At 35.2% G+C, this 24598-nt stretch overlaps 1 protein-coding gene across 6 annotated transcripts in view; it reads right to left on the reverse strand.

Annotated features, from left to right (window-relative positions):
• The window catches only part of CNKSR2 (connector enhancer of kinase suppressor of Ras 2), a 232610-nt gene that overhangs the window by 125784 nt on the left and 82228 nt on the right, over positions 1 to 24598 (reverse strand). For all 6 annotated transcript variants that reach the window (XM_041000355.1, XM_041000362.1, XM_041000379.1 and 3 more), the window contains exons 6-7: positions 9827 to 9946; positions 2333 to 2392 (exon numbers count right to left, since the gene is read on the reverse strand). In XM_041000355.1, coding sequence (XP_040856289.1) covers positions 2333 to 2392; positions 9827 to 9946 — 180 coding nt within the window. The remainder of the gene's footprint in view (positions 1 to 2332; positions 2393 to 9826; positions 9947 to 24598) is intronic.

The raw sequence follows: 24598 nt of genomic DNA on the forward strand, positions 1-24598 counted from the left end.
CCAACTCTTGGCCACGCCAGCACCTGCTTGCTCTCTGGCTTCCCACGAACAGCCTCGGAGGATAGGTAGCCCCTGAGCATGGCCCCTGTGTGTCTGTATTCCTCATATTTTGTCCATTGGTTGGGCAGAACAGTAAAGGTGCTAATGCTAAGATACTGTGTTTCTAATCTGTACTTTCAAGAGTTCCAGAAGAGGTGAGGCTTAATAGTAATGGAATGTGGACAGGAAAGCCAGGAAAAGGTGAATGTCTACAGCTTTCTAAGTGTGTCCAGGTTGTTTACTGCATGCCTCTTAGGATAATTTGTATTTTGGGGGAAGCTGGGACATAGGTCTTTAGTCTCACAGATGGACTTCATGGTGATGATAATTTGTTCCTCTCAGGGTTTTGATTTAGATTGTCATGTGGACTTGTCATTTGCTAATTTCTAGTGGGCCCTGACATCACCAAGCTTGATTAAGACTCCTTAATACAACCTAGTCTTGTCTGGTGTGATCTCTCTAGCACGCTGCAACAATAGAATTTTAGCATTGAAAAGGATCCTAAAGTTTTTTTTTTAATCCAATAACTCACCAACTTTAGTGAAACAATCTACTAAGATTGAAAATAGATCTAATCATGAATGACTACGGTACCAGTAACTGCAAAAACATTTCAAGAAAAAACAAAAGATAAACTAATAAATGGTTTAATCTGATTTATTCCAACAATCAATCTTTTTATTATACACTTGTCAATTTGATTGAGCAGAAATGGCATTTGACAAGGCAGTAATGGTAAAACTTGAGACAGTCACATCCCATATTGGAGTGTCTGGGTACTGGTTTTGGCTCCATATCCAATTTCAGCTTAAGAGGCAGTAGTGCTGGTTAAAGTACCTGGATTGGGAATGCTGGATTGATTTCCTGCTCTGGGCTTTGGTCTGGCCAAATGTGAGGAGTCAGATGGGCTAATAGGCAGTAGGGACTCTGGTCCCTGGTGAAGTTACTTTTGGAAATGTAAAATCTTGCTTCTCCCAGTTTTTACACTTCCTAGCACATTCTCCCTAGCTTTGTGCCTTAGTCTCCTTCAGGGAGAATAAAGGGACAAAATCAGAATATCAGTTCCCCTCACTTAGTGTTGTTGTCATGACAAAAGCAAGGAGACATAGCCCATACTAACCCCATATCTGAGTTACTGTCCAAGACATGGTGCCTGAGTTTTCAGTTTATCATCAGGATGGGAGGAGGAAGCCACAAGTCACACCTTTGGATGTCCTTTTTGTTCTGATGAAGGTGCTAGACATTACTGCCCATTATGAATGAGTCCCCCCTATTTTTCTTCTACGCTTTTATTTTAATGCATTCTAATAAGGCACATATACAACTTACAAGGTGATAAAGTTTATTTACCAGTTAAGGAAATCAGACACAATTGGACAGTATGGGCCAGGAAGAGAAAATGTGAGAGAGGCGCTTCTACCTCATTCTACCTCATTGTAAAGAGAGACACTCTGTTCATTTGCCAGGCTTCTTTTGAGCTTGGGAAGGGGAGTGGTCAGCTAATAGGGGAGGTGCATTCTCCAGAAGGGGTCATTTGATTCACAAGTGGATGGATAGGATTACAGGGCTTGTGGGAGTTGTAGCTTCCACCTCTAGCTATGGATTTATCCCCTGTCAGAGGGACTGTCAAAAATTACACTGCCATTAAGCTGCAGAACTGGTTGTAGGATTATATGCCTAGGGACTTCGGAGCCACTGCTAATGATTCTCAAGCTTGAACTAGCCTCAGAAACATCTGTTAAAAGAGAATCTCTTACTAAGAAACAGACTGGTTCCTAGAATTTTTGATTCAGTGGGACTAGGGCAGGGCCTGAGAATTTGCATAAAAACAAATTTCTCAAAGGAGAGTTACATGGCTTATCCAGGCACCTTGATGTGAACACCACTCAGCCATACCATGCTGCACTTCTACTTAAGTTAGATCAATTATACTGCAAGTATTGAGAAAGACTGATTTCTCCCATGAGTTAAGTGACACTAAACCTCTTAAAATAATCCATCTGACAGTTGGATTCTTTCAGATACCACAATAAGTTGTCCTGAAGCAGAAGACACTAAACAAAGACAAATACTTGGCTGTGAACAGAAAATAAGTAACTAGCCATTCTAAACTAAATAAAATGATTGGAATTCTGATTAAAACAGCACGTAAAAATTTAGTGTATCTTTTCGGATATATCTTCCATCTATTCATATTGTAAGATTTCTACCTCAGTCATGTAAGATATTTAAGTTCTTTAATAATAAGTGGGGAAAAATCACACATCAAACTTTGAAATGTTGCAATACTTACATTTTCCGTGGTGCCAGTAATTACATGGAGGCCATCATACGTTGATTTGATATACATACCCTAAGAGAAAGACAGCATCAGAAAAAAGTGAACCAGCTGGAATATTTTCAAGCACATTATAACTTCATTTTTAAAAAAAGATCTACTCTATCAAATTAAAATTGCCATATGCCCCAGGGATGAATCCATGATTTAATAATACTGTCTTTAAATTGCTAAGAAGTTACAATTTGAATGTTCTAGTTTCTAAAGTTTGTCCAAAGAAGCTTGCATTCAATTTAAATAAATACTTTAAACTGAGAACATATCCCAGAAGCCACAAAATCTGTATTATACAAGTGTTGCAAAATATTTATAAGGGAAACTTAAATATTGCTGTTATCAGCTTGTTATATTTGACGCATGATATAATAAAAATTAAGATACTACAGAGACACTTCACCTAGAACTAAAACCAGCAGAGCAATTAAATACTATTAGTGCAGACTGTTTTCTATTTAGTAATATCCTATATCTCTATCTTCAGTTCTTATTAATAGAATTTAAAAATTATATCCAGTTATCTCTATAGTCATAATTAAAGGGTAATATGTGGCAGTTTCTTTCCCCACAAAAAGAGGACAAAATAGGTTTTATATTAATATAAGACTATTTTAGGAAAAGCTTTATAAAACTTTAAAAGTTATCTGGGAAATCCTGAAACTGTACCAATTATATCAGCAAATTTTGGCAAATAAAACTTTAAATTTTGGATCACAATAGAATTTTAAAGAAATAACATCAGAACGAAGGATTCGTATTTTAAATATTAGAAAATTTCAGAAAAAAGAAAAAAAAGATTAATTTCACAAGTTGACTTATATAAGAATTTTAATTAACTTCAAATCTAAAACGTCTTTGACAATAACCAACAGTATCAATGCAGAAAAAGCATACATAACAGTTGGAAAAAAGACAATTACTGTAAGAATATCTTTACATTAAATACTTAAATACTTGAATATATGTCTGATTTCATTGAACACAAAAGATAAAGTAACAGTGAAGGCTATTGTATGAAACAAAGAGAAATCACTAGTTGGATTTAATTCCAAATAGTTATTTTAGTGATGTTATATGTCCAAAATATTATCAGTTCCAATAAAGGCTGAGTCTGGGATTGTAAAGCAAAATGGAATGGATGTAATTTTAACAGATGACAATTTATATATGTGAACTTTGGTTTCTTAAGTGAAACTTCATCACTTTTGTGAAACAAATTATCATTAAAACTGCAAACAGAAATAACTTAGCAAATTTGCCAGTAACTTGTCATTATAAGTTCATGGTAATATTCAAGGTTCTTCACTACTGACAGTTATAAATACCTATTTACTTTCCAGTTAACACTTATCTCATTTTTTAACAGAACTTAAATTCTATTATAAAACACAAAAGAGGACAGTATCCTCACAAATATTTCCCCCCAATGAAAAATAAGACTATATCGAATTAATAAAGAAACCTAAAATATACTTCTAAGAGATCAGTCACTTCAGTTTATTTTTATTTTTCACACAGTATTGTGAGAAATAGAAAAATACTGTGAAATAAAGAATACATATTGCTTGAACATATAAAACAATTTTCCACTATTGTCTGTTATCACTAACATTCATTTGTTATGCTAGGTCAGGGACTGTTTAGAATATTTTACATTATATCACAACAGGTTGAAAGTGATACAAAGAGGACAAGGAGCCTGCGACAGGTGGGTGATGCCAGATTTCAACACTGAGTAGTCTCACTTCAGTGTCTACTCTGAATCACAAAGTTCATGATTTATGGATTTCTTAAAAGTTAGGAGAGGTTAATTAATTTTTCCGCTTGGAACATAATAGTTGGCATCTCGGTATACGGAAGTCAAACACTCTTGAACACGTACTCTAGAAGATGAGCGCATACGTAGTACAAAAATATAGCTAAAAATATCTGGATTTAATATTTTACAAATTTATTTTAGTCATACCATTCTTACAGTTGTAAACAGAAGTTGATTATATTTCTTTCCATATTTTTCAACATTGCAGCACTACTTATGAATTAAAGGTTTTAAATGATTACACAAATGGTTAATATTATAGCCATAAGTAGCATTATAAGAAATGACAAGTATCATTATATTCCTAGAGTTGTATCTAAGAACTATATAGAATCTATTCACTGTATTAATACATTTATATGAGAATTCAAATGGATGCTGTTGTAATTATCATGAATTTTCTATAACTCTTAGAATCTAATGTATTAGCACATAGCTTTAAGTAAAAATTTAAAACTAAGTAATTGCTGTTAAAATGCACACAAAAGATACTATAGATAATAGGACAATAAAAAATACAAATGCAGTAACTGAGAAAGTAACACAGGAGTCTCAAGATCTTTTATGAAACTGTGTACTGTGAAAAAAAACTTTGCATGGGAGCCTGGCACAATGGTCAACTGGCTAAATCCTCGCCATGTACACCTGGGATCCCACTGGAGCACTGGCTTGTGCCCTGCTGCCCATCCAGCTCCCTACCTGTGCCCTGGGAAAGCAGTAGAGAATGGCCCAAAGCTTTAGGACCCTGCACTCATTTGGGAGATCTAGAAGAGGCTCCTGGCTCCTGGCTTTGGGTCAGCTCAGCTCTGGCCATTCACTTGGGAAGTGAAACAATGGACAGAAGATCTTTTTTTCTGTCTCTCCTTCTCTCTGTAAATCTGCCTTTCCAATAAAATAAATAAATCTTTTAAAAAATAAAGATTTGTATGTATTTCAAAATGTTTTGCACCAAATAAACTTTAAATTGCATTTTCTCACAATCTTTTTAAACTAGCCTCATATTTGTATGTAGTGTTGCATATGGCAAAAACTTTACAAATTGATAACTAAGCTACAGCACATATCTGGAATAGAAAAAAGACTGAATCATGACCGTTATTTCATATTAGTTAACTTTTCAGGTAAAATACTTACATATTGCTTTTAAGATCTATTTATGTGCAGAGTTCAGTTCTATACTTTTCCAGTCACGCACAACTAAAAATTCTATAAGAAGGAACACATTTTATTTTATGTAACATTTTTCATTTCTAACCTTAATAATTTGCTTATAACTTTTTTTTGTCATTCTTCTTAAATCCTTTAGGCACCATTAAAAGGGAAGAAATCAGTTTCATGGATGATTTTCAAACGAATCATCTCCCAAGTAATGAGGAATGTGTAGAAACACATGATTAGTTCTTCATCTCTGAGGAATGGTCAAATGGCAGGAAGGCATGTAATTCACAAGCATTTTTTGGGAAACTGAGACAAATACTGTCTTCTATTTTATCATAACCTTCATCTCTCTCTCTCTCTTTTATTCTCCTTTTTAAACAACTAAGTCTATAGCTGACTTGAATAGCTCCCTTTCTTCTGTTTGGCTTGCTAAAATGACATTTGCTTCATTCTTGTCTCCAAATGTTACTTAATCAACTAAACCCAAAGCAACCTCACAATCAAGTTGGTATCATAAAGCATATTAGGAGAGAGTGCAAGTAGAAAATAGGAAAAGAGCTCTCTGAAGCCAAAAGGCTTTCCTTCAAAGATGTTCTGTCCCTTCCCCTCTATTTAACCCACCTCTTGACTCTTCATAGAGTATTGATTTGTTCCAACAACTTTGTTTCTTTTAATTTTCTAATTACTGTTGAAAAAATTTTAAAAATAAGTTTCATGCAGTTTGATCATAATGAAGCATGTTACAACAAATGAAACTAGAGGTAGATGGCATGGGAGAAGATGGGTATTGGGAATCAAAATGAAGTTGGGTGAAGTTAATGGCTCTTGATGTTCTACAGTATAGTAGGGGTACCTATCATTTATGACAATGCATCAGATTTGGGTTAAAAACTGAACCAGAGGACCCAGTGGGTTCCAAACAGAGAAAGCGCAATGCAATGAAAGGCTGGTTGTTTGGTATGATCAGTTTCCAATACATGTACATGCTTAGTGCACTGTAACCCACATACATTATATGTGAGCCTAAAACTTTATATAAAAATTAAGAATAACCATCTGAGAGTAGACCCTTAAGTTTATTTCAAACGTAACTAAGTTTAAAGTGATTAAATTTTAAATAGCCCATTCAAATAGCCCATTCAAAATCTCCAGTGTTTTCCCCTTTGACATGAATAACAATTTTATACTTAACTCAATATATTAGTTTAACATTTTAGTTTTTTCGTACCCTACCTTTGAAATACTGATCCCATGAAGTTTTTTTTTCAATTATACTTTACATAGGTGAATTTCCCTCTGTAGTTTCATTTTCAAAATTATTTTCCTATATTTTTCACACCTTAGTTTAACAATTCCAAATTTGAATTTGGGAAAATGGAAAAAGCTTTGTTTACATACACTTCAATTAGAATTATTTTGACTCAAACCTTGTCTACTATCTATCTGATATAGAGCAAGTTGGAAAAGATCTATAATTCCATTTTCTCACTTGTAAAATTAGAAAATCAATACCTACTCTACAGAGTTGTAAGAAAAATACCTGGCAAATGATAGTATCAATTTCTTTCTTTTCTTCTAGTTCTCCCAGACTATGGAAGTAAATCTTGTTCTTAGCATTTCAAACTCATAAGTGTTTCAAATAACAGACTCAGCTCCACATCCTTTAAATAAAAATCTGTCCAAAATTACATATTCATAGAAAAATCGAGATCACATAAAGTTGATTTATTAGCATTACCTTGATTCACTTATCATGGTTAGTTCATGACTGGAATGTACATGGGGTATGAATCAGTATGTTTTCTCAGAATAATACCATCTTAAGAACAACAATATTATAATGTCAGGAGGTTTAAGAATGATCTACTTCTGTCCTCCCATATGCTACTTATGAGATGATTAACACCAAAATGTTAAATTTACTTCCTTTCCCAAGATCACTCTCATAATTATATTTTACTTAGGTGACTTATATCTAGCCATTAGGATTTCTGGTTTAATATTACATAGTATTAGTTCTCAATTTTCTACTTGATGTGCCATGTTTAGACAACTTTCTTTTTTCTTCATAATTACTAAAAAAGCAGATGCAGAAAGGAAAAAATCTTTGATCTTACAGGTTGTAGAGTTTTAAAAAAGAATAAGACCGGCAATCAAAAGTAATATAGTATTCTCCCATATCCAGTGGATGCCTGCAACCACAGATAGTACCAAACCCTATATATAGTATTATTTTTTCTATATATACATGTCTATTATAAAGTTCAACTTAGAAACCAAAGAAGATAATAATAAGTAACAAAAATAACAATTACAATAATACAGTATAATAAAAGTTGTGTGAATGTTATATGTGTGAAGTCTCTTACTGCCCTTTCTTTTTTTTACCTAAAGGAAGCACCATATTTCTTCTCTGGCCTATGTAAATTATCAGCACCATTGCTCTTGTGTTTACTAAGTAAAATAAAGCTTTCTTCAACAAAAGCCTATGATATCACAATTATTGCAATAACAGAGATAGCTGTTAAGTTACTAACAGGCAAGTAACATTACACACACAGCAGGAATGTGTTAGACAAAGCAATGACTTGTGTTCTGGGTAGAAGATCATGGAATGGCATGAGATTTCATTATGGTACTCAAGATGGCATGTAATTTAAAACTTGTGAATTACTTCTTTCTGGAATTTTCCATTTAATATTGTTAGACTCTTATTGATCATGGATTAGTATCACTGCAGAAAGCAAAAAAAATAGAAAAGGGGGGACTAATGTAGCAAAACTTTAAAATCATAAATAGTATTTCCAATAAGATTATAAATGTTAGAGGTAAGTGCTAAAAAGTCAAGTCACTTATAAGTTATAATGATGACATATAACCCTCTTACCATATATGATATAATCATTTTCAAAGGAAAGTACACAAAAAAGCCATAAAAGCATGAGGAACTATGAATATCCAGGAGTAATTTAATAAATAGCAGGAGAAAAGTCACATTGTACAGAATAGTTCATCTGAAACTGAAAAATCATCGGTGTGGAATGAAGGGTTTGCCTTCAAAGCAGTTTATATATATTGAGAAAAAGTAAAGTCACATAAAAATTCAAATCTGTTTTTGGAATTTTAAAATATATTAACTGAATTCAATTACTAATGCTAGTCTTCAATATTTCTATTTCCCAAAATATTACTAATTGCAAAAGCCAGCAACATATACTGGTGTAGTAGGTATGATGTTCTCTACGCAGTTTCTTGTCTTTTTTTTTTTTTTTCTTTTTAGTCTCTCATGAAATGTCACTTTTACATAATTTCTTTCTACAGGGGTTTTCTAAAAAAATGATGGACTATGTCAATCAGTGGATTCTTCAAAGACCTCATAGTGCTTAGAGTGGCAAGACTGGCAGCGAGTCATAACTGGTGAACTATCAAAACCACTTGAGCAAGAACCTCAGAGCATACCCTACATGCGGGACCTGGGGAGGGTGGGAAATTGGGTGGGCCTTTTCCCTTAATACACCCCTTTAAACATGAAGGAAACAATATGGAAATAATAGTCTTACCCACTTTCCTATAGCCCTTGAACCTTTTTACCCCAATTAACTATGTAAAGATTGTCAAAAATATAATAAAAAAAACCAAACCAAAACAAAAAAAACCCCAAAAACACCAACTCTCCCTTGTGTTAAAAACAGAGCCAACATACTTTATTATCAGGTGAACAAAATATAAAAGATGGTTATCTTCATTATTACGTACTAAAAATACATCGAATTGTTAGTTCAGCGTTGCCAATATTCACTTAAGAACCGTGAGTTACAATCAATATCAGTTTTATTTAGCTTACCCACTGCAGGGGAAGGAAGATCTATTTAAACCAGAACAGAGTAATGTAAAACAACAAAACACCTACTTTCATGCACTTAATACTATGGATGTTTATCATAAAATTCTTAAAAAAAAATGTGGTTATTGGGTGCCAAGGGTAGGAGGGAGAGAGAATGAGAAAAGAAACAGATTATTTCCATTCACCAGCTCAAAGTTCACTCCCCAAACTCCTGCAAGAGTTCCGAGCTGGGAAGTCAATCCAGGCTTCCCACATAGGTGGGTAGGATCCTAGTGAGATGAACCATCATTATTGACTCTCAATGACCACAATAGCAGGAAGCTGGCACTCGAAATTAGAAGTATTTAACCCAGGGACTCTGATCTGGTTCATCCCATAAAACTGTTAAGCAATACATTCAGAGCAAAACAATTATTAAATTAGCAAATTAAACAGGATAAGTCAGAAATCAACACTTTCAATTTTCCTTCATTGGCATTCATAATTTCTTATCATGACAGACTTTCACTGCCTTAACTCTTCTAGGAGAAAATCAGCAAACTGCTCAGTGTCTGCTGAAATGCATACATTTCCGTATTTGGACAGCTGTCTGCTGATGGATGGTACTTTTAATAAATATAGTAGCTCTTACCAGCCCTTCACTTGGTTTGATGTTTGCAAGCTGAATCACTTCCAGGTGAGCAGACTGTGAAACCAGAGGATCTGATGACAGGGATATGATATGGTCACAAACTCCAGAAAGTGTTTTACACTGGAAACAAAAAAAAAAAAAAAAAAAAAAAAAAAAAAAAAAAAAAAGAAAAAGAATGAAAAAAAGAAAAGCAGTTATCATTAACACATGGTATAAGTAAAATACAAACCACCACTTGCTGCATGTTTTTACAAATGTAAAATAACCTGGCATTCTATTCTGCAAAATCTGTTTGAACAGGTTGGCATTATGGCACAGTGGGTTATGTTACTATTTGTAATGCCAGCATCCCATATTTGAGTACTAGTTCAAGTCCCAAGCACTCCACTTCAGATCCAACTTCCTGCTAATGCTCCTGAGAAGGCAGCAGCAGATGGCTCAAAGACTTGGGTCTCTGCCACTCATGCTGGAGATCTGGCTGAGTTCTTGGCTCCCAATTTCCTACTGGCCTAGACATAGCTGTTGTGGTCATTTCGGGAATAAATCACAAGATGGAAGATTGTTCTATTGGCCAGTTTTTCAAATAAACATGTCTTTAAAAAATCTGTGCAAAATTATTTTCAGATAAAAAGAATGAACACATTCACATAAAAATGTGAATTATATTTATGGATATAAGTATACAGTCTTTAAAAAGTTCAGCAAAAAATCGCATGCTTTGAAAAACAAATGCATGAATTTTCAAATGTATTTGGACCTAAATAAATTCATCTTTCAATTTCATTTTTGACAAACCCTTTTGGACTGTCCTTGTATGGTAGAATATTCATTAAAGTTTCATTATATGTTACTCGTATTTCTTTTATCATACCTGAAATGATTGTCTCTGAACAATCTTATTAATTTGAGAATCTCTTGAGAGTCATCAAGTTGAACTAAATTAATATGAAAAAATATTTATGCCTTTTAGGAATAGGAAAGTTAAGAAAAAAAATTGACCAGTGTCCAGAAAGTTAAATCTCCTACAGTTACTTAGTGAACTCTTTCCTACTTATCTGTCTAGACTTTTCCATTCAAATTATATTTGCATGTTTCCTATCTCTTACAGACAAATTTTGGTACTTCCTTGGTCTTGCTTTCACAGTATTCTATGCACATTATGAAACTGTATGACAGATATCTTATTCTGAACCCTTTTGAAGCATAAACTATGCTCAACTCATCTGTTTTCTTCTCTTCGTCCTAACGCCTGCTATCTATACCAGGTAGAGAGAATACAGAACATTAAAGGCAATCAATTAGTGTGAGTTAAATGTGAAGAGGAAATGAGTTAAGAAAAATAGCTTGACTAAGGACAGAAACCTAGTGCTTTAGTCAACTAAGCCCATTCATGCTTACAGAAAATGACAGATTTAAAATATACTTTATATACTTAAAGATATGGTTAATACTTGGACATAGCAATATCTTGAAGAAAGTAGGATATGAAATTCAGCACATAGTTGCCTTGAAATATGCTGGCCTTCCAATGCTTTGCAGAAGCACATTGTACATACTGAAACCTAGCTTTTATTCTTTAAGAAGTTTTTAACCTCTACTTTAGGGGGAGTTATTATTCTGCAACAATCAAGATGTTACCTCCTTTCACCAACATGTTCTGTGATCACTGTATTGGTATACTGTAAGGGAGACAGTTTCCTTTACCTGGTCAGGATAGTCTCTATTTGCTGAATTGTCCTTGTCCCATGACCTCAGACTGTGCAGATCTAAGCTTCTCTTACTCACAGACATTGCTAGACTAAAGTTTCTGTCATCACATTGTGCTTTCCACATCTGCTTCTCAAGGCCATGCTTTTACTTGTGGTTATCATCCCCTCAAAGACACATAATAGCCATACAATACCATTACTCATGGAAAGAACAAAGGCTTCATCTGAAGACATTTGTGGGAAATTACCTCATTGCCAACACCTTTTGTGTCTGTAATTATGCTATTCTGTATCCTTGAAGCTGTTTGCTCAGGGATAAAATGAAATAACATGATAGTGTATTAATGAGTCCAATATAACTCCTACCCTAAAACACTAAATAAATGTTTACTTTTCTCCTATTGTGTGGGTTCAGGCCTTCCTCATGGGATGAATTACTTAATTGTTCTTAATTTCATAACCTTACTAATCATCTTACATTGATCAATAATCACAATGGCCAATCCAGCTACATTGTCATGATGGGGATTTCACATCTTTTCTTTCTTTGATGTTAGCATCTCGACATTTTCTTACATGATGAAGGTTTTTATCCCCAAGAGCCTCTATGCAATGTACCAACAGGCAGACCACTTCCCCAAAACAGGAAACCCAATAGGTCCATTTTTTATGAATATGACCTGTACAGTCACAAAAGGACCTACACTGTGTTTTATAGCCTGCTGTTGCTGCTGCTACCTTGGAATTCCTAATTGCTTTTGAACAAGTGGCTTGGTATTTACACCTTGTCCTGGGCCTAACAAAATATGTAGCTTCTCTTGGGATCCCATTTTCTGTGTGTATATGTGCTTTACTTTCTTGAAAATATTCATAAGCAGTCATAAAGGATAGCACAAATGACAGCACATATAAAAAAAAACTAGTTGCATTTAAAATTTTTATGTTTGATAGGAAGAAAGATACTTTAAATCTTCTAACTATTTTCTAGTTGGCCAAGTTTTCATTCTCAATTTCTCTGTATCTCAATTTAAGGGATCACATTATGAATTCTGAAAGGTATTTATACAGGATTCTTGGAAAGCATGTTAATATGAAGGTTACAAATATCAATATGTTGAAATGAATCTTTTGTGGTTCCTAAAACTGAAGAATATGTCAAAAGTGTTCAATGTATAAATAAATCAGGAAGTAAGTGATGTATATACATCGCTTGAGATGCATAAATGACAAAAGTCATGGTCTCATACAACACACAGTAGTGAGCAATAGCAGCCCTCTGATTCAAATATTGTAGAATTTCAAAGTGAAGCAGAAGGAGGAAAGACAAAATTCTAGACAACAGATATTCTAGTACAAAGAAAATACCAACTAAATCCACCACATTAAGTTGTAATGCATGTTTTCAGATTCTTCTGGAGTAATTATATTTGCCAAATGCCTGCTATGTGCTGGTTGCTGCTGGGAATACAAAAGGTGAACAAAACATTGACTTTACCAGAAAAGCTATCAGGATTTAACAGATTAAAGATCTTGAGAAAAAATAGAATTAGAAAAGAAGCTTCATTATAACTTTGCTGCCTGCTTTATAGATAATATACTAGAACATTTCATTGTAGCATTTGGGCACTTAACTAAACATGCCATTAGAAATGATATAAAATAGCTTTGCTGTATATATTAATTCTATACTCATTGCTGCATCATATATCAAGCCACTACAGGTAACTCACATTAAGCATCTGCAAAAGTTCCAGGGAAGTTCTTTCATAATAATACTGTAGCAAAAGGCAAATTTGGTCAGTCTTTTTCATTCAGTGAAATCATGTGAGGTGTTTGCATTGTTATCTTAAAACATAATATTATTTGTTATTATATTATATAAGTGTATTATTATAGGATCAAAACCTATTATATAGCAAGAAAAATAATTTATAACTTAATATCATTATCAATTGATATAATATGTAGAGCACCTGTCATATATCTAGTATAATGCTAAATACTTTCAACTCATTATCTCATTTATCCTTATATAAACTTCTTGAAGTAGCTCATTATCACAGGCAGCTAAACAGATGAAACAACAAGGCTGAAGAACAAGGTCAGTGACTCAACAGAAGGACTTGAATTCTTAATCACTATTGTGTACCTCTATTTAAATCCTTAGGTCTCAATTTTTGTTTTTGATCAAAATCATTTTGTATTGTTTAAAATCTTATCTGTGTTAGATGAATGTTACATAACATGTTTAAGGAGAATTAAGATAGCACAATAGGGTAAGGACACGTTTAAACAGAGAAACATTAGCCAGGGTGAAGCAGAGGGCACATTCAAGAAAATAGGAGAGGACAGACAAACAGCAGAGGGACACTTGGAGACTGATGGATACAGGAAAGCAGCATAGACAACGGGGTGCTACTGCAATGACAATACATTGCAGCAGCATTCAACCAGTGGTGATCTTAACTGCACTGGTGGCCAGAACTCCACCAGCAACTAGGTGGGAAGGGAAGTTCACTGGGAACTCAGGAGGTGAACCCAGACAAATAGCTGCCCGTCCTGCTGGTTTGTCTGATTTGACCAGGAGCAGAGACAGAGCAGCAAATTACAAACAGGTAATGTGGGAATAGGGTGGTTTTCACAGCCCAGACCCCCCAGTAGAGCCAAATCAGCTGCCATCTTGTGTAGGTAAGTAAAGGCTATGGACAAGACTGTGCATGCAGTGGACCCATTTCGGGATCAGTGAATTGCAATGACATGACATCCTTCAGGTTCCACTCAAAATAGGTCTGGGTAGACCCCAGACCTAATGGCCAGCAGATCAAGAACTCCATGAGTGGCACATTAAGGTGCCATTTTATACGGGGTGGCAAAGACTTTGAGACTGGAGGGACAACAGTGAACTGCATATGCACTGAGTTGGGAGCAAACTCACTTCCAGTTCAGTGCATTGCACTGGTCCCACATCGAAAATATACCGACTTTGGCATTTTATGACTCAAACTAGGTCTATGTGTCCTCAGACCTAACAGCCAGCAGGATCCAGCAAGATCAGAACCATCAACAATCTAGTTATTAAGGACACCTGGTGTCTCCCTAATCCTGGGAACTGCTAGAACTGCAAGTGGGAGAAAGGCTGTACGGAGAACAGTGCATCCTCAGCACAGCATCATAGGAGGGGCAGAGTGCAGAGGAAGGAGCTGGGGCTACAGAGATAATGTTGGAAGTCTAACATAAGAGCCCAGATCTGAAACTTGCTGGAGGGAGTGGCACAAATGACTGCAAACAAAAAATCATTTACCAACCACAATCAATAAAATTGAATGGCAGATCTGTGGGTGACACAGCTTAGAAACCTGCCCCAAGGAGAAGAATCTGCTAACCAGAAATACAATGATCAAGAGCAAAAGAAGAGACAGAGGCAAAATTAATACTACTGAAGACTCCCCTGGAAAGGAGCAAAACTCTTTGCCAACCTCAGAGTTAATTGAAGAACACATTGAGGAAATAAGGGATACAGAATTCAGAAACTCATTACAAAGCTTCTTAACAACTACATGCACATATAGGAGTTCAAAGAATTTAAGGATTATGTCACAGGAAATAGCAACACTGAAACAAAATCAAGCCAAATTATTGGAAATGAAGGATGCAATAGCACAAATTACAAATTCAGTGGAAAGTCTCAACAGAATGAATGAAGCAGAAGAAAGAATCTCATATTTGGAAGATATTTCTTGTCACAATGGGGAAACAATAAAAAAAAACTGGAAGCAGAGCTGGTTCAAGCTAAAAAAAAGGTATTCAAAAATTAAGAAACGTTATTAAAAGGCCAAATCTAAGAGTTATGGGAGTTGCAGAAGGTACAGAAAGAGAAGCTGGGTTTAAACATGTATCTAATGATATAATAAGGGAAAATTTCCCTGATCTGGAGAAAGAATTAGGAAACAATATCCAGTAGGTGCACAGAATATTACACAACACATGACATATAATTAATCTCCACATACTATCCTACAGGTATGTATGTGCAGTATTTATGTCTGTTAAACATAAACATTAAAAACAATTAAAATTTGCAAGTTCCAAGCATTTTTCATCCCTCCCTTCAAAATAAACTTAAAAATATCTGTAAAATCCGTTAACCTTTGTCATTGGGCAAATATTAATTATGTGATAGTAATCTGTCATATTAACTGGTCTCAATCACATCTTAAACAGTGGTTATACACTAGGGATCAGGGATTTTAGGATCCATCTTAGAATGTTAACAAGCACAGATGCTGAGTATCATTAGTGTCTTTCAGATGTACGGTTTGCAAATAATTTTTCTTATTTCTTAGGCTGTCTTATCACTTTTAAAAGCCCCTTTGTCTTTGTCTATTTTTGTTGTCTACATTTTCTACTGTTGCTTCCTGTGATTTTGGGGTTTATATGTAAGGTAACAATCATCAAGCAGTAACAATTTAAGTTTTTCTTTTCCAATTTGGATGCCCTTCATTTCTTTCTCATGCCCAATCACTGTGGCTAGGCTTCTAGCACTACATTGGATGAGTCGTTAAAGTGGGCATCCTTGTCCTCTCGTTTAGCTTTTCTGCATTCAGTATGAGTTAGCTGCTTACATATATATTAATTTATATTTTGAAGTACTTTCCTTCTATATCTAATTTAGAACTTTCATCATGAAGGGAGGTTGGATTTTATCAAATACCATCCCAACATCTACTGAGATGATCATACTGATCTTACTGATTTCTGTATGTTGATACAACCTTGGATCCCTAGGAAGAATCCTATTTGAATCCTGATTCAAACTTGCTAAGGTGTACATATCCAGGATTTTTATTCTCATTTCTGATAGTTAAATACTGAAACCAGAACAAAGTATCACAAAATCTCCATTCTATTTTCCTGCTGGCTTATTCGTTTATTGGTGGATCCCAACACAGAGATCACCTACTAGAGGACATGCAACTTTCCAGGCTTACGGATTTATCCGTTGCTTAACTAAAATGTAGCTTATCAGAAGGATGATTTAATTTAGGGTGAGTATTTGCCCTAACACTTGTGATACCAGTTAGGATGTGTGCATCTCATATTGGGATACCTGGGTTTGAATTCAAGCTGAACTTGATTTCAGCTTCTTGCTAACATGCACCTAGGTGGCAGCAGGGATAGCTCTCTTCATTTGACCCCTGCCACTTAAGTGGAGACCTATGTTGAGTTCCTAGCTAACAGCTGTGGCCCAGCCAACTCTTAAGCTGTTGTGGATATTTGGGAATCAAATATGCACAGGGGCCCGGCGGCGTGGCTTAGCAGCTAAAGTCCTCACCTTGAACGCACCGGGATCCCATATGGGCGCTGGTTCTAATGCTAGCAGCTCCACTTCCCATTTTGCTCCCTGCTTGTGGCCTGGGAAAGCAGTCGAGGACGGTCCAAAGCCTTGGGACCCTGCACCCCTATGGGAGACCCGGAAGAAGTTCCTGGATCCTGGCTTCGGATCAGCATAGCATCGGCCATTGTGCTCACTTGGGGAGTGAATCATCACATAGAAGATCTTCCTCTCTGTCTCTCCTCCTCTCTGTATATCTGACTTTCCAATAAATAAATAAATCTTTTAAAAAAATATGCACAAGCTATTTTTTCCCCATTTTTTTCTTGCCTCCTCCTAGCTCCCCCATGTCAATGTTTCTTTGGAGTAAATTAAAAAAAGAAAAAAAACTAATTTCACTTTCACTTTATATTCGAATACAAGTAACAGTTTTGAAGTAGTTCATTATTTATTATTGGAAGAACCCCTGGAAAAATCAAAATTCAGGCACTATACACACATGCTTTACGACAAAATAGGGACTAAATAGGGGAGACTTGGGAACAGTCTTCACCAGTTAAGGAATTTGAAAGTTCTATGCATGGGATTGTCTACTTAACAGGTAAGTGTACTGTGTTAGTTGTGCATGTTGCAAGCACCAACATTTATTCTTTTGTGCTTATTCTCTAGTAATGGAATGTGACCTTAAAATATGCACAATGTTGTATTTTGGTCAGTAGAGGGCACTGGAGGGACACAGTAAGGGGGGACAGTACGCTTCTTTTCCAGGTTCTATTGGTCTGCTTATTTTCTCTTTCTATTGAAAGAACTCTCCATCAGTGACACACATGTATGGGGAATTTGGTGGTGCTCTGACCCAGCCAGAATCCCCATATCACGTAGTGCCTCACTGACTCTGCAGCCTGGGTTTAGGGGAAAATCTTGAACCTATCTCATCACCCTCTTCAGGTATCTTACCCACAGCAGCACCTCAGTTTGCAGTGTTTACTCCCACTAGCATAATTTACATTCTGAAAGGCTGTTTCCTGTTAGCTTTGTACACATGGGCTAGCTCTTGCCTAGGTAACCTCATATCCCTAGCCTTGGGAAGGACCTTGAATCCTAAGATGTGCTAGTGTGAGTGCTGTGTCTCAGTCCTAGGGCATGGTTTTAGATTATCTTGTAAAAAAAAAAATCAATACATTTGCAGTGACTACCACTGCACTTTAAAAAATTTATACTATCCTTGAAAAATGGTTACATAATAATCCACTGTTTTAAATTAGTGTTAAGATACACAGTCCTCTGATTCATCACTCTTGCGGTCTTACTGCTTTTTAAAAAAAGATTTATTTTTATTGCAAAGTCAGATATACAGAGAGGACAAGAGACAAACAGGAAGATCTGTCCAACAATTGACTCCCCAAGTGGCCGCAATGGCTGGAGCTGAGCTGATCCAAAGCCAGGAGCCAGGAACTTCTTCTGGATCTCCCATGCGGGTGCAGGTTCCCAAGGCTTTGGGCCATCCTCGACTGCTTTCCCAGGTCACAGTCAGGGAGCTGGATGGGAAGTGGGGCTGCTGGGATTAGAACCGGCGTCCATATAGGATCCTGGGACGCACAAAGTGAGGACTTTAGCAGTTAGGGTATGTGGTTTTAACCAAAGACTTATGGTATTTCAACCTTAGAAATCACAGGTGTGCCATTCTCCTAACTTAATCAGAAAGACTAATCTAACTTATTCTCAAATGGCAAACTGAGAATGGAGCCAGGGTATATCAAGTCATTGAACCCTCAGACTGTGTCCTGATTTGAGTCTACAATAAAAATAAATGAGTATACCCTCAGGATCTGAATATGCAACATTTTCCAAAGCATAGCATATTGAATAAACACAGTGTTAACAAGAAAAACCATAATCAGTCTCCCTTACGTGCTTACATATTGTCTACCTAAATCATAACAAGAAGGATTATTTTAATTGCTCACATTGGCCATCTTTCCTTTGTTATATACACATTTTCCCTTGGCCCAGGGAAGACAAAGATTCCGAATTTCTACTATATTATATCTGGATTTGTCCTTTCTTCTTTCCTGTATGGGAGACTGCTTATGAGGAAGTTAACTTACAGCTAAAATAATCACCAATGCAATTAGCCAACAAATTATGAAAGTCCAAACAATCTAATACTCAAGAAACCAACAACTCTTTTAGTAATATTGCATCCTTCTTTTGGTTGACTACAAAGAGAGTGAAGGAGTAGAAGAAGCAAGGGTCACATGAACTGAAAATATAAATATGCATCTTCTAAAAAAATGATTTGAAATGCAAAGAGAGAGAGACAAGCCAGCACAAGTGCAAAAGTACAAAGGCCGATGATAGCCAGTGCTGGCCAGGTGGAAGCAAGGAGAGGAGAGATAAGATAACATCTATTCATAACAGTTAAAAGGGAAGTTTAACAGGAAACATAAAAGAATGGGTATTCATTGTATTTGTAATTTACAATACAAATTTTGCTAATACAAAACAAATGGCATATATCAGGCCACATTGCTGAGTAATGCATGTGAGCTTAGAACCTGATTTAAGCATGGTGATGCTAATGATTGTGTTTGGCCTGGGATTCCCTGACTTTATCAAAGTTGACAACTAGAGAGCAGCAGGGCTGCAGGAAGCAGGGGAAGTTTGATGAAGCATGAGGTCTGAAACGGCCTCTCTTCAAATTCAGTGACAGCAGTGAACGGTGGGAGTGAGAAGAAAGCAGCCGCAGAACTGAAAAGAACTCCAGATTATCTGTCACCAATTAACCAAATAAACGGATTTGTGCAGGCAGACAGGTGGTTCTCAAAATGTCAGAGAATGCACAATCTGGGAATCAGCCTAATTGCAAGATTTCAGATCAATAGTGGTGAAATATATTATTTATCTCCAGTAAATAATCACTCAGCTATATAGTACATTTAGCACATTGTTTATCTACATTGCCTTTTGTCCTTTGTGATTATGCTGTCATCTGCTTTATTATATTTAAAGGCTAGTTCCAAGGAAATTCAAGCTGTTCAGTCAGTCTCCTTTTAGTCATTCTCACATTTCATATCAGTTTCTCTGTCTGAAACTACAATTTCCTTTCCCATCAGGCTTTTACATTCTCACAGCCTACTATTTTCTAATTTTAAGCAGAAACAACTCTCTAAATTTTAGAGAGAAGTGAACAGATAATTGAATCCAAGGACTGAAAAAGTCATTTTTGACTATTTCATCCTGTCATATAAAATTATGTTAGAAGCCTTTGTAAGTACCAGAATGCATACTTTTTTTAATCATAAAATACACATTTTATTATGAAGGCAATATAAACTATTTAAAAATGGGATTATGCTTCAAAGAGTAAATCAGCTATATCTTACTAAGCAAATTAATCTTATAGAATATATTTAGTTTTTCAATAGTAGTGATTCATCCTGCATATATAGCTCCTTTAATTTGTTTTTTATTTGACATTCTCATTTAGAATCTTTTAATATTGGCACATGAATACTTAGGCATATTCATGAATACAGCATATTTGCAAAACAATTTCAGATAGTAACTATTTCAGATAGTGAATAGCAAATACTTCATCCTGTGACTGTGCCATAGTTTACTAAAATATTATTCTATTATTTCCTATTTTCAGTATTCTATATAATGTGGCTACAAAAGTCTTATGCAGAAAATATTACTGTGTTCTATAATTTATTTTTAGACTAGATCCCCCAAAAGGTTACAGCAATAGAAATCCTGGAGCCAGATTGAGTTCAAACTTTACCTTAAATCCTTCTTAATTGTGTCACTTCAGGAAAGTCACCTAGCCTCTCTGTGCTTCGGTTTCTTCATTTGAAAAATAGAGGTAATGGTAGTAATACTTACACGGTTCTTATGAGCACAAAGTCATTTGTATATAGTACAACAGGAGATACTGATAAAAAACAAAATTTTGAAACATAGTGCCTGATGCATATTGTAAATGCTACACAAATGTTAGTGGTAACAATTTTGTGCCTTGAAATTAGTTAAAACTGATCTTTGAGAAATGGTTCACACAGATACCAGGCAGCAAAGTTCTATTGCTTCCAACTTCCCAACAGCATTAGATGGGTTTAAATTTGTACGTGGATCTAGGCCTGTGAGCATTCATGTGTATGAACTGACAGTTGAAATTTTGTATTTCACTATTATTTTTAAGGACTACCTTCTCAATTACCTGAGAATATCTGAAAGTGGAAAATAATGATAGTCCTTGTAATTTAATTCAAGACTGTCTTTAAAATTAAAAATACATAAAGCCTATGGTATGTGCATTATTTTTTGAGTTCTTTTATCATTATCTTTTTATCTGTAACAACTTCCATTTTAAAAACAGTTATTAGTACTCTTTGATATTTTTACCTCTTAACATCTTTGGTTTTGCTGCTTTCCTATAGTCCTTTGCTATCCTGTCCTTTCTTTTCTGAAATTCAGCTTTATTTATGTTCAAATACATTTCACAAAAAGACACTTCAGTGGCTGTTTTTTGATCTGAAAACAACTTTTTGTTGCTTTCTGGCATCCTAATTACTCTAATGATATCCTTTGTTTCTCACTGCTTTTTTTTCTTCAGAGCAATAACTAGTTAAAGGTGCACAGACAACAACCTATCCTCTCCACCTTTTATCTTCACTTTCTCTTTGCCTTTTAATTTATTAAACATTTGATTAATATTAAAATTCTTTCTGTGTCTGATTGTTTCAGTTTTCTGTAACTTCCAATTTGCTTTTCCCTGTTGTCAGCATGATTTAATTTCTATTTCAGAGTTGTTAATTTCACATGACTTAGATGTTTTTACTCTCGGTTCAGCCATTCAGTCTTTTTTTGTGGTGTGCTATTTTTTTTAAATACAGGCATATTTGACTATTATTGAGAATATTAAACAAATTTTCCTAGCACATACACTTCTTAGGGATGGACTCTTTCCTAATATAAACAAGGCACCTGCTCCTGTTTTTAAAATTTTTTTCTTTTAATTTTTTTCAGATTTATTGCTTTTTATTTGAAATGCAGATTTACTGAGAGGAGAGATGGAGAGAGAGAGATGCTTCCCGCCTGTTGGTTCACTCCCCAAGTGGTCACAATGGCAGGAGCTGAGCTGATCTGAAGCCAGGAGCCAGCAGCCAGGAGCTTCTTTCTAGTTAAAGGGACCCAAGGCCTTGGGCCATCATCCACTGCTTTCCCAGTCCATAAGCAGGGAGCTGGATAGGAAGTGAACAGCTGGAACTAGAACTGACACCCATGTGGGATGTACATTTACATAGAACATCTCACAAAGTTCCCCATCTTTCTATCTCACTGCACTCAGTTACCGAAGGGCACTTTGACGCTTGCATTTTCTTGAGGAATTCCTCAGATATAGGAAATCTTCATGAGTGATATAAAGATTAAGGGGTAGGGCCTGGACGAAGACAGTTGATGTGCGGAGGGAAATCTCAAGCTACCATTAACTGTCTAGTAATGTGAGGGCTGCTCTTTTTTTCCTTTTTAAAGGAAAATAAAAATACACATATATTTATTTGTATATCAATGGTTTAAATGAAGAAATTATCAAGGACTATTAATATATTACATCAGATTTTTAAACAAACCTGGCATTGAAAAGATTTCACTGAGTCTTTGTATTAGTTAGTGGTTGACTATGAACACTATACCCCTTACCTATTTTAAACTTCTACTCATTTGTCAGAAATGTTTGTTTTTTATATAGATTTTTGTGTTGTGTTGCTATTCTTGCATTTCTATGGATGTTATTCAATTTTTCCTGATCACGAAATGTATGCATGCTTGCTATGATGTATTTAACTATTACATAAACATAACTCAGTTAATGTCCCTAAAATTTGCTCCTTCTAAAGTCAATCAAAGTGAAGTCTTTGGGATATTTCTTCAAGTTACTTTCCTCAGCATAAGTGTATTTCTTTTTTACCCAAATGGTATATATCTACTGTTTGAAATTATTTTGCTTTTTATAAATTTTGCCTTTAGTCACTGTTAGATTATTATATGTGATCCAAAACATTTCCAAGTTTTTCTATTGCCATGTAGAGGACTCATTTTTCTTCTCAGAATTCCAAAAAATTTTTCAAGGTTATTTTTCTGTCTTGATCTCAGTTGCACAACTTTCACTTTTTTGCAGGAGATGTCTCCAAAATCTTGGTAATACAAAAGAGTTAATACTCCAAAGAGCAACCTTTGGCCAGTGGGAGAATAGATTGGAGACAACTGATAAACTCTGCATCTTTATTTTTTGGCAGACATGTTGTACAATACTGAGGTATTTTCTACAGAGCTCTCTGAAGAAGGTCTTCCCACCAGTATGAAACTCAGTTCATTTTAAAGACGAACAACTCTAGAATCCATACGGACTCTTTCCTATTGTTTCTTGGTTTGGGGTCACTGCCAATATAAACAATCTCCATTCAACCCTTTATCATAAGTTGCGTATTTCAGAAAGAATTTAAGTTATGATAATCATACAGAATACCGTCGTCCTTCAGTACTCACGGGGGATTGGTTTTAGAATCCCATACAGATATCATACTCTGAAGATGTTCAAGTAACTTATATAAAATGCTGGAGTATTTCCAAATACCCTTCATACATCCTCCCACATATTTTTCATCATCTCTGTATTACTTACAATACATTTGGAAGCTTGAATGAAGCTGATGATTTTGGAATCAGAAAGGCGGGGGAAGCTTTTGACTAACAGGGTTAATAGGAAAGCCCTCCAATGAAGGGTCTTATGCTGTTGACCTTGCTCCCTTGGGAACAATTTGATAAAACTGGGTAACAACTTTCCTAACATATTTTCAATGTGGCTTTCCCTTCCTTGCCTTCTTGTTTACATTTATCAGTCTTGTTGGATGGTATATCGATCCACTTTAAGTAATGGCAAATACATTCTATGCTTTATGCTTTGTTATCTGTGCTCAGGCTAAAGAACCAGCTTACGAATTTAATATGCCTAAGTTTCCACATTTATAATGATTTAGCATGAAAATTAAAACAAAAGGTTTTCTTAACCCAAATCAGTGTTCTTTCTCTAATGTTTAGGATCATGAGCTAAAATCAATTGTATTTATGTATGAGGTTACAGCTGATAATATGGACTACCTTCCTGGCAATTTCACCGGATGTTAGCTAACTGTTGAAATTGTGATATGGGAAAACAGGTGTTATCCAGTTTAGAACCCTATTAGAGAACTTTTGCAAGTATCTGGCAATTCTTGTGTATCCATTACTATTTAAAATGGTAACAAATCATTGAAAGTTGTTTATATGGCAACATATATTTACCAGTGGCCTTCACTGCTTTGTGATCATGAAGGGATCAAGATGTTTAACAAAAAAATCTCCAAATATTAGTGTATATAGCGTTTTTTTTTTCCTTTTAGCATGTCACTTCTACTATTGCAAACCTTATGATATCCAATCTGGTAGCAGAAATCACTATAGTTGAACCGAGACAGAGAACTGGGATATTGACTGCTCATTCTAAATTTTCATGTAGTAATAATACATGTCTCAATATAGCATTTTAATAGTTTTATATTTCAGTTATGATTTTCTGCCCCAAGGACTTATTTCCTTATCCTAATTCATGAAAAAAAATATTTAATATCCATTGTACAAGAAATAACCCACAACATTGTTTAAATTGATTTCTGTTACATCATCACA

The sequence above is a fragment of the Ochotona curzoniae genome, unplaced genomic scaffold (assembly GCF_017591425.1).
Source record: "Ochotona curzoniae isolate NIBS_2020 unplaced genomic scaffold, NIBS_Ocur_1.0 contig_1274, whole genome shotgun sequence".
NCBI classification, from domain to species: Eukaryota; Metazoa; Chordata; class Mammalia; order Lagomorpha; family Ochotonidae; genus Ochotona; species Ochotona curzoniae.